Source organism: Vidua chalybeata, chromosome 5 (genome assembly GCF_026979565.1).
Source record: "Vidua chalybeata isolate OUT-0048 chromosome 5, bVidCha1 merged haplotype, whole genome shotgun sequence".
Classification (NCBI taxonomy): domain Eukaryota; kingdom Metazoa; phylum Chordata; class Aves; order Passeriformes; family Viduidae; genus Vidua; species Vidua chalybeata.
Window position 1 is genome coordinate 66,320,734 of NC_071534.1, and position 15,384 is coordinate 66,336,117.

Consider the following 15,384-nt stretch of genomic DNA (forward strand, 5'->3'; position numbering starts at 1 on the left):
CACGATGTTTCCTTCTCCCAGCCCTAACTAAGCTATGCAGAAAGAGAATACTGGTTTGTTTGGTCTAAAATAATGATTATGACACCACCATCTACTGGTGCAAACCAGAACTGTGCAGGCCCAGGGGATCCTGCTGAAGGTACGAAGTCACTTATGTGCCCTGAGAGGGCACAGCCTTGCAGTCTTCCCTCTCCTGAGGACACTTGTTTGTACCAGGCTGCACCTTCATTCAGTCAAATCACTTCTAGGTACATCCTATCCCAAATAAACCTTCAGTGCATCTGCACACAGTGGGCTGCTACTACTTATGTAAACAGCCACCACGGCTGAAAGGTCAGGATCTGAGAGATTTAATAAACACACATCAAAATCAGTCCTGCCTCTGAAATAGAGGAGGACAAATGTGCATAATTAGAGAAACTTTTTGAAATAGAAAATTGCTTAAGAGTTTCTTACATGCACAAACAACACAAAGTTACTTTCAAATTAAGAGTGAGAGAAGACAGAAGAAACGTGACATAAAAGGGAAAATGTGATTACAGCAGAGCAGAAAAGTTCAATGACTTTAAGGGGAGGAATCCTGGGATTTTTTTTAAATTGTAGCTGCTAAAAGTTAATCAGAATTATATTCTAGAAAGAAAAAAAAAGAGGAAGAAAGGGAGCCTTGTAGACCTACCTCCCTATCAAGGCATTGTAGAAATTACCGAAGACTGCACGTGAATTACACCTGGCACACACAAGACACAGGAGAGAGTTTAGTTAAATAAGTTTATTGTCTAACGCTTACATTTGTTACATCGCCGCTGTAAAGTGCGACAAATTTTCAGCAGGAACTCCCCGTTCCCCCTTTTCCCTCCTATGAACTGCTTTAGGAACCAGGCCTCGTTCTTTAGACTCACAAAAGCAAAGTGGACATGAAGTTTCAGTGGCACAGTTTTCACAAGTACATGGTTGAACAGAGCTGCTGGGCTGGGCTGCCCTGCCTCTGTGACAGCCGCTGTCCCACAGGAGGCCTGGGGCAAGAACCCGGCTGCCCTGGCTGCAGCAGATCCCCCACAGAGCCAGCTCTCAGGTGAGATGAGTATCAGCCCCCCGTAAATGTTTGCTCGCCCACCCGCAGAGCTCAGAGAAAGGTGCCTGGGTGGAGGCATGGCAAAGGAATAAGGAGTTCTGAGTTCAGTGGTGGGGAAATGAGATTTTTAAAAAAGTATAAAAAATTAATGTAAAATACTGATACAAATAAATTTTGTCAGGAATACTGGCACGTGGCAATCTGAACTCAGGTTTTTTTTTTTTTTTCTATTAGGGACAGGGAAATTAATTTAACACTTTACTGCTGTGTGCAAAGACGTTTAGGGCTGTCAAACTGATACATTTTACCATCTCACTGTAGTGTCTGAACAGCAAGGTAGATGAATTGTTTCCAGCATTACAGGCAACACTAGATAATACTTAAACAAGATAATGTAAACTTTATTCTTAAGGCAGCTGGTACTAACGCTGCACACAGGCATCGCTCAATGCCCATTACAGTAATGGGACACATAGCACTTGGAAACAAGTAAAAAGAAAATAGCATTATTGGACTAAATGACGCATGTTGTCAAAATACTTTCCCTTTCACACAAACCATGAAATATTTGGACATCTAGAAAAATAATGCACCTACTCCTCCAACTTCAGCCTGTTCTTTTACAAATATTTCAAAATACTGATAAATAATAGTGACTGCAAGGAGAATGCCAGTGCCAGAGCCAATGGCTCCTAGAAAGTCAGCCAGTACTGAAAGGGCACCGATGCACAAACCACCAAATGCAGCTGCTGTAGGGATGTATCTGTAAGAAAGGAAAAAAACAGGGAAGAAGAAGGTAATAACCAAGGTATCTTTCTTTTACAAACATGGAAGAGATTCAACTCAAAATCCCTCATTATGTCACTTTAAAAAAAAGACAGTACAGGTTAATCTCTCTCTAATCTGCTGCTGTAACTTCTTTTGCATAACTAAGAAAGGCAACAGCAGAATGGGAAGAATCTTCCCTTTTGCAGTGGAAACAGGTATCCAATTTTTCCAACAATCTCTGCTCAAGTTGACACTTCCTCAGCACTCTTCACCATCCAGATGGAAGTCAGCATTTCCTTACCTGTTAAGCTCATGAACCATTGATGTATCCCTGTGGCCTCTCATCACCATTTGCTGTTCTTTGAGTTGCTTGGCAACCTGCAGAAAACATTACTTTATGAAACTGCTGCAGTGTTTCACAGTCACTTGATGTTTACTAAGATAAATTGATCAGTCAGTAGCTGGTCAGTTCTAAACCAGAAGCACTGTTTGAAACAATTAAGATAGAACACCTACATCTTTTGCTGATGAGCCAGACACCTCGATCCAAGTCTTGGAGAAGAATGCACAGGATCCCAACATAAATATTATATAAACTATTACATGGACAGGATCCTCAAATATTGCACCCATGGATTCTGGAGGAGACAAGTAGTAGCACAGGCCACCAACAGGATAAGAGCGAGCAGGGCCACCTCCACTGACATCCTGAGAGGGGAAGAAAAAGGCAATAAATTATTTTTCACAGACTTTCCACATTCCCATCCTGTATTAATAGAGGAATTCCTCTTTGATGTTTGAAACAGCTTTTATATACAAATATAAAAAAAGTAAGTATTCCCATTGATGAAATACCAAGGATTCACATCAAAGTAAAAATGCAGTAATTCTACGCAGCTAAAATGTGATCAAATACTTACTGCCCACTGTCCCAGTAAGTTCACCAAGAAGTTGCCACTGAAACGAACAGACAACATCTGGGAAATGACATAGAGGTTTGATACTAAGGCAGACTGCAGAATGATGGGAATGTTGGAGGTATAGAACAGCTTGATGGGATAGCTGCTGTACTGCCCACGGTACCGTGCGGACTTGATGGGTAAATCCACTCGGAACCCCTGTGGGAAAGAACACAAATGCACCACGGTTCACTTCCAAGACACAAGGTATTCCCAGAATGCCCCAAAGCTATTCCTGACCATGCAGCTCTTGCTAGATAAACAAGGACTGCAAGGTCTGAGATAGTAAAGCCCAAAGGCTTTCTGCTACAGTCTGGATAACAGATTTCAAGGATTTAAAAGTGTTACTGCTTGGTTGTATTACATTCTTTTCACATAAACATGGTTTCTCATCTGCTATCTGGTACTCCTGTAAAATACATTTTATAGCTGAAGGGTTGATAAAAACCTGTCATGGCTTCCAACTGAACTAGCCAGTTACCAGCAGACTCTTGAGTGTAAGCCCAGGCTCTTGTGTAATTTTCTGGGGCAGGACCTTTTCTGAGTAGACCCAAGAAAAGCCACATGAACTTGAAAACATGTTTTTTTTTTTTTTTTTTTTTTCCAAAACTCAGTCTCAACAATTAAAAAAAAAATTAAAAATCACATTTTAGCTGTCCCCACCCCCAAAATCTCCATATGGATTCTCCTATAGTGCCCATTAGTAGATACTTAGATTTAAAAAGACACACTAATTTAATGTTTCAAGAAAATTAGGGAAAAATTGAAAAGCTACACACTCCACAGAAGCAAAGTTCTCCAGCTCTGTCCAAAAGTATTCTTTTCAGTCAATGATGAATATTAAGAATATTATTGATGTGATGCAACCACTGCAGTATCAGAATCTGTTTTATTAAAAATATTCCCATTGTGTGTATGGCATTCAATGGAATGTGAGATTACACACTAAGTGCAACTAGGCCTGGTTGTAGAATTTTACAGCTTTACTGTCACAGAGGTAATTGTTACTGAAATAAAAAGAGTTCATTACTCAAGGCTAAGATACTTCAGTTACTCTGGCTTAAACCTTCCCATCTTTTCCAATGACTGCAGTGTTCAGGGTCCATGTGCACTTCCACCTGTGCAGAGCTGCTCTGAGGAGTTTTACCTGGAAATAGATGACTACAGCAAACACAAACACTGTAGCAATCAGGTTCATGAGATTGGGCAGATTCTGTCGGTAAAAAGCCTCCCGCAAAGCCCGGACCTTGTCAGTTCGTGTGGCCAGGAGATGGAATAATGCAATCACAGCACCCTCAAACTCTGTTCCTGCATGAAGCAAGAAAGTGAAAGAAAGGTTAATCTCCAAATTAAAAACATTTTTTTAAAAAGTACCTTTCTTTTGGAAATTTTAAGCATGACACACAGAAAATCTGATACAAAAGGACATGGATCCTATTGTAACAAATATGTCACAACATAGAACTCTTTTTTAGGTTATGGAATGTGGAATGATCCAAAAAAACATTATTCTTGGTTAGAAAAACAAAACAAAATCATCAAAGCCACACACGTGAAAGAATACTCTCTTCCTTTCTTTTCTGGGAGTAGGAGGATGTTCAGAAGGAAGAAATAATAAACAAGGTGAAAAACAGCTTTTAGAAGAACAGTAATAAAAATGTAACAGAACTACTAAGCATTAGATTCTAGCTAACTAAAAACATGGCTCAGGATTTCAAATGAATGCAATAAACGAGTTAATTTCTTGATGCAGTATCTTAAGGTGCTATTTCAGGGGTCTCAGAACAACCAGATGTTGTCAAAGACTGGCTGTAGAATGGAGAGACTGCAGTCTCTGAAGAATCAAACCAGCTTAAAGTAATTCAGAGGCACCAACTACAGAAGCATCCTATAGCCACAAACAACAGCTGGACCACAAACAACTCCTATGAATGTACAGTATTTCCTATCTTCTCTATTTCCATGGAGTACATGATGCTAAAACAAGATTATTCCAGTTTGGAAATCCAAAAATTTTCATTCAAGGGGCCTGAAATCCCATTTTAACTGCCACACTTCAAATCAGCAAACGCAAGCATGTATTAATCTCCATGTAAGTCAGACATTTTCATGTTCAATGTTAACTGGACAACTGACTTCAGAAGCCAATCACCACACATTAGAACTTTTAAAAAATGTCATCCAATAAAAATTTGATAGTTTATGTGTAGCATACCACCCATTGAAACATGTTGTGACTGACTGTAACAGCACACATACCTCTGCCAGTGTTGATGGTAGTGGGACTGAAAGCTTTCCAGACAATGGTTTCACAGATGTTGGTAGCAATAAACAGGGAAATACCAGACCCCAATCCATAACCTTTCTGTAGCAACTCATCTAGCAGCAACACAATCAAACCAGCCACAAACAGCTGTGAGAAAAGAAACAAAACTGAGCAGAAACAAGAATAAATCATGTCAAGAGTTGTGTATTAATTCCCTGCTTCAGTATTTTCATCATGTGGTAGAGTGATCATTAAGTCTTTCATCTAAATGTCATTCATGCAGAGTTTCTGACCTCTCACATACCAATGCCTGCACATCTCACCTGGCAACGACCTCTGTGCCTTTTTTCAAGGCAGACACAGCAAACAGATTACTCAGTAATAACTTTTTTTCTAAAAAAAAAAAAAAAAATTAAAGTTTGTGCATATTCTGCTCTGTTCTGCAGGAGAATGTCTCAAAGCTGCAGCTGTGCCATTTAGTGAGAATTCCTCCACAGCACTGAAGAGCAGCCACTGGAATTCCTGTATTTTTTATAGTCACCAATTCCTGTATTTTCAATTAAGCACCACTCCTACCTGAAATACTTTTGATATTTACTATCCCAGCATTCTCCTCCTCTATGGAATATTTAGAATTCCTCATATCTAGACAGATACAGATAATGATGCTTTGCAGCATTAAAAATAAATAAGTTGAAGTCACCCAGACACAGAAAGATTTTTCCTTCCAGCTATACTGTATCTAACCAGTCTCAGTTAACACAAAATGGCTCTTTACAAACCTGAATTATAATAAGAAGACAAATTCCAGCACCCATTTCAGCAGGATCTCCATACATTCCAGTCATAACATACACAATGGCTTGCCCAATGGTAATAATCATCCCAAATACTAAAACAGAGAGAAAGCAAATCCTTTAAAAAAATCTGAAGTTACCTACCAAAGAAATCTGATATCTATTATCACTTAGGCAGGCTTTCCCAAGAATAAAAATACACTCAGTCATTTCAATTGGAACAGTGCTTACATTTCTGAGCTCCATTGAACAAAGCTCTGTCTTTTGGAGTATCACCAACTTCAATGATCTTTGCTCCTGCCAGCAGCTGCATGATCAAACCTGATGTCACAATGGGTGAGATACCTAATTCCATCAAAGTACCTAGAAAAGAAGAAAAATTAAAACAGCTACCATTCCAACACCTCTCCTAAAGCATTAGGTCTCTTCAAAGATTCCTGACCTGTAATAAATATTTCTAATAATGCTTCCAATATGTATATTCCTGTACAGCTATGAAAAAACAAAGACAGTTATGGCCTCACAAAAGGCTGCTGTGTTAGAACCTGTAATTTTGAAGGCAGCATGGAAAACCCACGTAGCTTTTAATTACAAATATTTTTGTGGAACTATGCTAACACTGAAGGCCAGTGCACACTGAAGCTCAGCTTTTTTGGCATATCCTCAAGGAACCTTTCCCTGGACAGCATCTTGTCCCTGGTTGTTTATTCTATCAGTGCTTCAATATCACATTTTCCAAAAGTTTAATTTTGCAGACCACAAAAACATGCTGCAGATCCACAGTTTCTGAGAACACTGCCCTTTAAATCACTGGCTCTAGTTGAGAGTTTAGGATTAGTTCTTAACAAAACAAAGACCATCATTAAGCTGCTCTCAACTCTGCAAACTCACTGGCACTGTGCCACTGAGGTACCAACTCCCAAATGACTGCAATTCAAAGAGGGAAAGCATTAAATTAATTATTATAATTTGGTTCTTTCATACTTATATCCTGGAGTTTCCATGTAAAATATTAAATAATCTGTCATGGAAATCTCTATTCCTCCAGCAGCCAGAAAATTAGGATGTGAAAAACTTTAGGATTCACCTCACATCCTCCAATGACTTCTTGTCAGTTGACTTAAGTGAAAACTCACTTTCCCACTCCTGCTTTTTATTGCTTTCAGTCTCTCTAGCCTTTTCTTGGCCACTGTTACCATTCTGTTTGGGTAGTGGACAGCATATTTAGTATCATACATTGCTAGGGACACACCAAATTCTGCAAACATTGCAGGAGAATTCGAAGTAGAGAACTTTACCTTTCTATCCTCACTGGTGTAACAAAATTTGCTATTCCTAAGTAAGCAGTACCTTCACATTAGAGGGTTCCAGTGATTTTCTTACTTCCAGCCAATTTTCCAAGCTACAGATGAGATCAGTGTCCTCATTTAGAGTCAGGCATGACTTGGTCACCCATCTTAAGTTTCAGATTTCTACCATTAGTTTGAATCTTAAACATTTGGTTGTGTTCCGCTTTACTCTTCTTAAATACATTAGTTTGACTTTGCTAAAGTTTATGCCTGATCACCTCTGCCTTTAGCTTTCCCACCTAGACAATTACTCACCCATAACACGGCCAAAGTATTATGAAGTGTAACTGACTTGCACAGGTGAGGCATTTCCTAATCAACACCCTCGCACTGCACATTAGTGCAGCTCCTAATTGGAAAGCCAGAAGATTCCCTGTCCCATATATTAGTTAGAAAGAGACTGCTCTAAAATCCTGAATGGAATCATCACAGAATTTGTGAATCAATATTAACCTCATCTGCATCTCAAAGAAATCACATTCCTAACATGAAGCACTGCTAAAGTACCAATTTTGATTCCATCTGTGTTAAGAATTTCACAGTGTTCCAACTTGACATCTGGGTGGTGTGGAATTTAACAGCCAACTGTTTTCCTCCTGGTCTGTTTATCCCAACAGAAAACAGAGAAAGGAGTGAGTACCAACCTCTGTTTGATGCCAGAATGACTCGCATCCAATAGAAGGGGTCTGCAGAATCTGATGACATGATTCCAAACAAAGGGATCTGTCAAAGTACACAATAGCAATAAACAGATACACACAATTTGCATGCATTAATACAAAATCTTAACATGTAATGATTCAACTGTTATTGTTTAATTATTTTAAGAAATTAAACCGGAGGTATTGACACCATCTCTTTTAATCCTCCAACTGGGGTATTAACTCAGAGAACTTAACTAAGACCCTTCCACAGGAAAAAGCAGAAACCCCTAGAAAGAAGTTTAAATATGTTTTGAAATATCCCACATGGAACTGTCAATATTAAACACGTTCATACAAAACTCCCAACATTCTGTATGTCAATATTGAGGGATTTTGAGCTCTTTAAAACTCTTCCTAATCACCAAAACAGTAAAGTAGGAATCCAGGCAATCTTAGGGATCAATTTCTGAATACTCTAGTCTGGACCATCTGTTTTCCTTATTCAATTACTGTGATCTCTCACATAGATGCAAAATTCTAATTATGCATACATCCAGCTGCTAGTAAACCCAGATAAACTCTGTGTTCTTCTAGCTCTATTATCATTCCCACTTCCTCCTTCCAAAAAACAGATAGGTACAAGAGCTGTGTTTTCGCCTTTAAACAGTCCTTCAGAGCTGAAAACAAAAACTATTAAACTACTGCTCTGCAGTCTGGAATGGCTGCATTAATAAACATAAGCTAAAAACCCTGATTCTGAAATGTACAGAACATTTTGAATCTTTCACGACATCTCTAAGTCCCTAAAAATGTATATCAAGTAACACATGGCTTCTCATTTTCTTCGGTATCCACATTTTTAAAGAAAAACATTTTTAAAGAACAACAAAAAAAGCCTCCACTCTTTACAAGCCAAGCACAGGTTCTAGGAATGCCTACAACTAATAAAGATCACATAAATATTTACAAAGACAGGCATTTTGAAAGAGTTTTAGCTCACAACTTAGTAAAGTTAAGGATATTCACAAAAAACAAGTTCTACATGTCAACCACTTCACAAAAACATTTTCCTGCAATCTTTACAATCCATCAGCTTGTTGAAGAGGAATTTGGTAAAAAGTCACTTTGATTTAGTTTTCATCCTTGTAAGTGCTAAAATTTAAATGTAGCTATGAACAGAAGGTAAACAATGCATTGAATTTCTCAGCTTGTTTGTGCTGCTTGATAAATAATTACCTTGGTTGTTTACCCTGCAGCCACTATCATCATTTGGTAAGACCTTTGTAACAAGAAAAAAAGTTTTGTATTTCTGACTAAATATAAACCATTACTTTCTAAAAACATCCATGATCAACACTAAAGACTATTTCAGAGAACCAGGTTTTTTGAACTGAACTTTAAATATTTTAGCATAAAAACAAAAGCTGAAACTGGTAGGTTAACATGAAACAAGAAATCTCATGCTTTCAGGTACTTTTTATGTACAGAACACACATTTTTTGACCACAGATGACATCGATACCTACCTGGCAGCACACTAAGAAAATGAAGAGTGTGATGGCTGTCCATAGTACCTTCTCTCTGAACTGGATCTACAGGACAAAGTGGAGACACCAACATGTTCACTGTAGGCAGAACTTCCACTGCACTCTCACAACAGTACTAAAGGCTGTTATCATTCAAAATTCAGTGGAAAGATATCGAACCAGAAAGCATCACTCCTCATTGGAATGTATTTTTAATATGATTTCAGATTTTAGAGAGAGAGAGTGAAAGGTAACTTATGTGGGACTGGTAGACATTCAGTTACTAGAATATATTTTATCTACAGTATTCTAATACAGTGGGTATTTACAGAAGAGCAACAGCATGGCTAAAATCACGGACTTACCAGAGCAAACATGAAAGATTAATGCAAAGAACTTATCTTCAGTACTTATAGCTCTAGGCTTCAACAGAAGTTTTGTAAAAGGCTGGAAATTATTAAACTAAAGCACTATAAAGTTTGTAGAAGGATTGAACTGTTGTGAAGACACATGATTAAAACCAGTAGAACCATGAGTTTTCAACATCAATTCAAAATATTTAGAATTAAGTTCTTCAAAGGGTGTTAGAGGAACTTTAAATTCATCATTATGTTCATTCACCATAAAATGATCTTTAAATATTCTTTGTTTTCCTCCAAAATATTTTTATTGATGTAGATTATATAGCACTTTAAAAAGAATGCCAGCTCAATGATCACTAGGCATTAATTCATTGAAAAGAATCTCAGAGTCGCAACATTTGAGGTGCCTGTAATTAGTGCCAGGTGCAAGAAGAGAAGGATCACAAGATTTACGTTGGAGTCAGAGGATTACTCAAAGCATGAGACAGAAAGAAATGCACTTGAAGAGAGCAGAGAGAGCTGAGATGCAGGGTTATGTTCAAATTCCCACCTCTCCTCCAGGGACTGTAAACCTGAGGGTTAAGTGTGTTCACTGCAGACAAGTGTAGAGCAGCTACTAAAACATGACATGAACTAACACATAAGAGAGATACAGCAGAAATGGTTGGAGCTCTCTGCCTCCAACCACTGAATCTGCCTGTGGAGAAGTAACAAGAAAAAGGATTAGTGCCTGGTTTAATAGGTACAGAACACCCACAAATGAGAAACTACAAACCAGTGCAGCAGCAGCACAGGTCCTCAAGCAAAGAAAACCCAGAATGTAGTCTACATCTCTATAAGTGAAACCATGCACTTAGAAGCAAAATAATCCAGGTACTTTAATTTATTTCCTGCTACTGCTTCACTCTTAAAAGAGGACAGATGCTAAAAATACAGCACAGAGTTATAAAAAGAAAAATAGTGACAGCAACAAATAAATCAAAACAATACCTTGTGTTAGACTATGCAATGCTGACCCACTTTACCAAGTCTGAACTCCGCAATTCAGACTTTAGCACAGACTCCTAAAACCAAAAATGCTTAACCAAATTATCTCTACAGCCTCACAGTTAAACTTGGCTTCAGCGGCACCGGTGAAGGTCTAAAACTGCTCTGGTTCTCTCTCTGTGGTGAATATGAGCATTAGAGGAATTCTGCATCACCCAAATCACAGTTATTCACAAGGAAAACAGTCTCTATGAGTCAAGATGACAAAAAAAAGAGTCATCCAAACCCATATGTCAGGAATGGCAAAATACACAGTGGTACCAAAATATTCCAGCCACAAATGCTAACAAGCACAGGGACAGTAAATTTCACCATCTGATCTGACTCAATTGGACATTTTCTTCCTTTGATATTTTTCTTGAATCATATGAAAATGAAGGGACTTGAGCATTATCATCTTGGTGCTCTGAACAGTGTGTTCTGCTTAGCAAATCTGTGCATGAGGGAAATACGAGCCCATTCTACTAACTACAAAAGCAGCAATCGCTTTTGCTAATCAAGTTGGCCAAAACGCAAAAGCAACACTCCCTAGAGACAGAAGAAAACACTTTTCTCATCAACAAGAACAGCAAAATGATTCAGTGAGAGCCCAACTCAATCAAAACATAATCTTCATTTAACAATCAATACATGTTTAATGAAAATTAATCTCTTTTTCTATTTGGTTATCTAAATTTCTTGTCCTGGCCTTAAACCAATCCACTAAAACCATTACTGGTCATATCTGCCTGTGACAGCTTGCAAGAAAACAATAAATTATAAAGAATTAGAGTTACATGGAATGACCTAAATCACTTGATAAACTACACAGAAGCAAGGAAGATGACTGAAAATGGTCAAAGGGCTCTTCAGCCTAGGAAAGATGTTCCCAATTACATTTTCACTTTAAATTTGTACAAAGCTGGCAACTGGCAGCCGTTGTCTAGACAGCGACCGAAATAGCAGTAAAGACAAAGTGACCCAAATAGACAGGACAGGAATCTTGGCACCTCTCTGGGCATCTTTCATCCAATGATGGACAACAAGGATAGATCAAGCCCCTCTTCCTCTCTGGCAAATAACATCTGCCACTGAGCTTTACAGAAACATCAGTATCTGTAGGTTTGTGTCAGCTTTCTCTTCTCACTCATCTCACAAGACAAAAATGGGATGGCTGTAACCAACTAATCACAAATGTGCCATAAGTCAGCATGTAAAAGATTGCACCAAGGTTCCCCACTGCAGAAACAAAGATGGGCACCTGCCAACCAGACCTGGCACATCCAGGCCTTAGCATGGGGGTCTGGCTCTGGAGATTCCTGCTCTGAAAATGCCTTTGTCTGGCCTAAATAATTTATTTAGAAACCTGTCCCAAAGCTGAAGGATGCTGGAAAGCAACTAGATGGAGCAAAGAGCCAGGGAGTAAATCCCAGTCTTTGGAAAAAATCAATTCCAGAGGGCTATAATCATAATTTTTTACTGTATCTTCTCCATTCAACTCAGTAGACTCAGCTATGGTCACTGGCACAAACACCTCTACATCCAGTTCTAACCTCTGGGAACCTCTCATTAACCAAAGAGGATTCTCTGAGATGGTGCCATGGTCCCAGTTAAGCTTTCCTTTTTAAGAATATAAAACCCAATATTTAGCTCTTAAGGAATTTTCATTGAAGTCATGACAATAGCCATGACATGTCTATTTGTTACTTTAATTAGATTGTCACATGGGCAATATGTGCTTGCTTGAGTTTTGAAAGCAAAAACGGTGTTTGGTTGGGTTTTATTTTTGGACAAGGCAGGTTTCTTTCTGATCTGTAGAAATTACCTCTTTTTAATCTAGAAAATGTGCCAAGAAATGGGAGGAGTTTCAAGGGCTAGAGGACTAGAGAGATCAGCTGTAAATGAACTGAGTTCATTGACTTCAGATCAAAGAGAAATGTCCCATCCAGAAGGTGAACAGGGCAATTACATGAACTGTACCACAGATCACTCTCCTACTTCAGCGAGGTCAATCACAGCTATGGGTGTAGGAAATACCTTGTGGGAAGGGGAGAATTAAATCTCTGCTTCCTGATATACAGAACAATCCTTTTGCAAGTAATATACAAGGCAGCTCAAAGCCAACAGTGAGATCCACAGGAAAACAAAGCTTGAAGACTCTGTCCTCATATGTTATAATAGATCACATGGAGCTGAAGCTAAATAAACTTAGCCTAGAATTGAGATGATTTTAAAAAATTAGTTAGCATCATTACCAAAAGACTTAACAGAAGGGTGCTAAGAATTCATCATCACAGTAATGTTTTACCTTAATGTGTGCTCCCCCCTGCTCTAAAGAATATGTTCTACTTTAGGGCCCACTGCCTATATCTATATTGGAGCCTGGACTAGAATATCACAGTATTCCCTCCCCTGTAAACTAATAAAAATAAGAACATAATGTGGCACTCACTTTTCTTTCTGGTTTCTGGATTTCAGGTAACACTGCACAGAAAGGCTTAATAACTTCTAGAAATTTTACTGTTCCAGAAAAACAAACACACACACAAAAGAAGACAGAAAAATATATTAATGAACATTTATGAATTTATAAAACTTCACAGAACTTTATTTAGCTTCCAAAACTGTCTGAAAACTAATACCCTCTTCTTAAAACAGCTGAAAACAGGGCAAAAATGTGAAATAGAATTCTTGCTCTAACCAGATTTGGCCCATTCTTTTTTTCCACAGATAGAATAATTTTAGAGAAGTGGTGCTGTATGTATCACCAGAAGTGAACCGAATTGTATTACATCTAAAAATAAATGACCTAGTATCAGTCTGTGCTAGTTAAACACAGAATGACAGTGACATCAAAAGGTATCCAAAGATTAGAATCCTGTGTTTACTGAAGTACTGAGCTGAAAAAATAATTCAATCATTAAAAAATGTTTAGAAATTGTAATTTAAATGAGTGCAACATTTATTCTGATTGGAACTTCAGGGGATTTTATTTTAGTTTTAATACATCTCTCTTCACAGTTTCCCCTTTAAAAACACAGAAAAGCTCAACAGTTTCAGCTCTTTTTCTGAGGAGAAATGAAATCAATTTAGGGAAAAAAAAATCAAAGCGTATGTGCTTGGTGGGGAATTTGCCCTTCAAAACTTGAACATTATTTCCAGCCCCAACACACTGGGACAGACATAAAAAATCACCATTGGTTCCTTTTCAAAGAGAATGCATTTATTACACTGTAAGTAACATTTTGGTTGTAGTGCCACGCTTACATGTGCATTCTGATGTGACATATGTCTCCGCTATGTATCCCAAGCCCTCACACAGCTCGTTGGAAGGTGCACCTCACTCCACAGAGGGTGGCACAGCTCCACCGTGACCAAGCTATCAGAGCATCATGGAATGGGTCAGGTTGGAAGGGACCACAGGGCTCATCTGCTCCGACCTCCCTGCTCAAGCAGGGCCATCCCAGAGCACAGGGCACAGGGCAGGGATGTGTCAGACACTTCAGGAATATCTCCAGGGAGGGAGACTCCACAGCCTCTCTGGACAATCTGTTCCAGTGCTCGGTCACTGCTCAGGACAGAAGCTCTTCCTCATGTTCAGGTAGAATTCCCTGGACATCAGTTTCTGCCCTTTGCCTCTTGTCCTATTGGGTGGCATCATTGAGTAGAGCCTGGTCCATCCTCTGACACCCGCCCTTTAGACACTTATACACACGTATATATGTGTACATAGGGTATATATGCTCCATACGTGTATATAGTGCGCATATATATATATATACACACACAGTAGGGCTAAAGTGGAACATGTCACCCCACCACGAAGCAGTGCCCGGCCTCACGCCGTGCCCGGCAGCACCGACCCTGTGCGGGGAGCGGGTGCTCGGCACCGCCGGCCCTGCCTGCGGCGGCACCCGGAGCACGGGGCCCCATCACCGGCCAAGGGCCACCGGCCACGTCCTCCCCGCGCTGCCCGGGGCCGCTGTTCCCCACGCCGGGTCCCGGCCCGCTCCCTCCCGGCTCCGTCCGCACTCACTGCCCATGGCGGTGGCGGCCCGGCCGCGGTCCCAGCGCTGTCACCGTCGCTGTCGCCGCCGTCACGTGACGCGCGCTGCGGACGGGCCGTCCCTCCCCGCCCGGGGGGACACGGCGGTACCGCCCTCACGGAGCGCCCCCCGCGCCCTTCCCCAGGCGAGGGGAGCCGGATCGGCGGGATCGGCGGGCAGCGGTGGCCGCCGCGGCGGGGTCAGGCCGAGGGCGGGCAGCCGCCGCGGCGAAGGACCGCGCTCCCGGAGTGCTCCGCGCGGCGCGAGGGGCGGGCACGGCCCCTCAGCGCCACACCTCAGCCCTGCCCGAGCGCGGGAAACTGCCCGCCCCTCACTCGCTCAGCCTGCGCGGCTTTGACGTTTCTGCGGCGTTGTCGGTACAGCAGTACCAGGTGAAAAGCACAGGCTGAGCGGTTTGCTACCGAAGTGTTTTGTTAACAGCCCAATCCACCCGTATTGACAGATGGATGTGATAATTTCATAGGGTGAAAGGACACTGGGACATTGGAGCATGTCCAAAGAAGGGCAACAGAACTGGGAAAGGGTCTGAAGCACAAGTCCCATGAGGA

At 40.4% G+C, this 15,384-nt stretch overlaps 1 protein-coding gene across 2 annotated transcripts; it reads right to left on the minus strand.

The window, feature by feature from the left end:
* Nucleotides 1-754: 754 nt before the first annotated feature.
* On the minus strand, nt 755-15,066 carry SEC61A2 (SEC61 translocon subunit alpha 2). 2 transcript variants are annotated; one of them, XM_053942860.1, is made up of 12 exons: nt 14,806-15,066; nt 13,222-13,289; nt 9,382-9,447; nt 7,856-7,934; nt 6,094-6,225; nt 5,848-5,957; nt 5,059-5,212; nt 3,947-4,107; nt 2,761-2,958; nt 2,357-2,548; nt 2,142-2,218; nt 755-1,835 (listed from the first exon to the last, which is right to left on the minus strand). In XM_053942860.1, the coding sequence occupies exons 1-12, from the start codon at nt 14,810-14,812 to the stop codon at nt 1,649-1,651; spliced, it is 1,431 nt and encodes a 476-aa protein (XP_053798835.1). In that variant the 5' UTR covers nt 14,813-15,066; the 3' UTR covers nt 755-1,648. The 2 variants fall into 2 exon arrangements, with proteins under 2 accessions (XP_053798835.1, XP_053798836.1); XM_053942861.1 differs by lacking the exon at nt 14,806-15,066 and adding an exon at nt 10,294-10,440.
* Between the last annotated feature and the right edge of the window lie 318 nt (nt 15,067-15,384).

Excerpts from the sequence above, each read along its gene's own strand:
- SEC61A2 (XM_053942860.1), bottom strand. Across the intron at positions 4,108-5,058 it reads TACCATCAACACTGGCAGAG|GAACAGAGTTTGAGGGTGCT; the intron begins GTATGTGTGCTG and ends TGCTTCATGCAG. Across the intron at positions 2,959-3,946 it reads CTGTAGTCATCTATTTCCAG|GGGTTCCGAGTGGATTTACC; the intron begins GTAAAACTCCTC and ends TCTTTCCCACAG.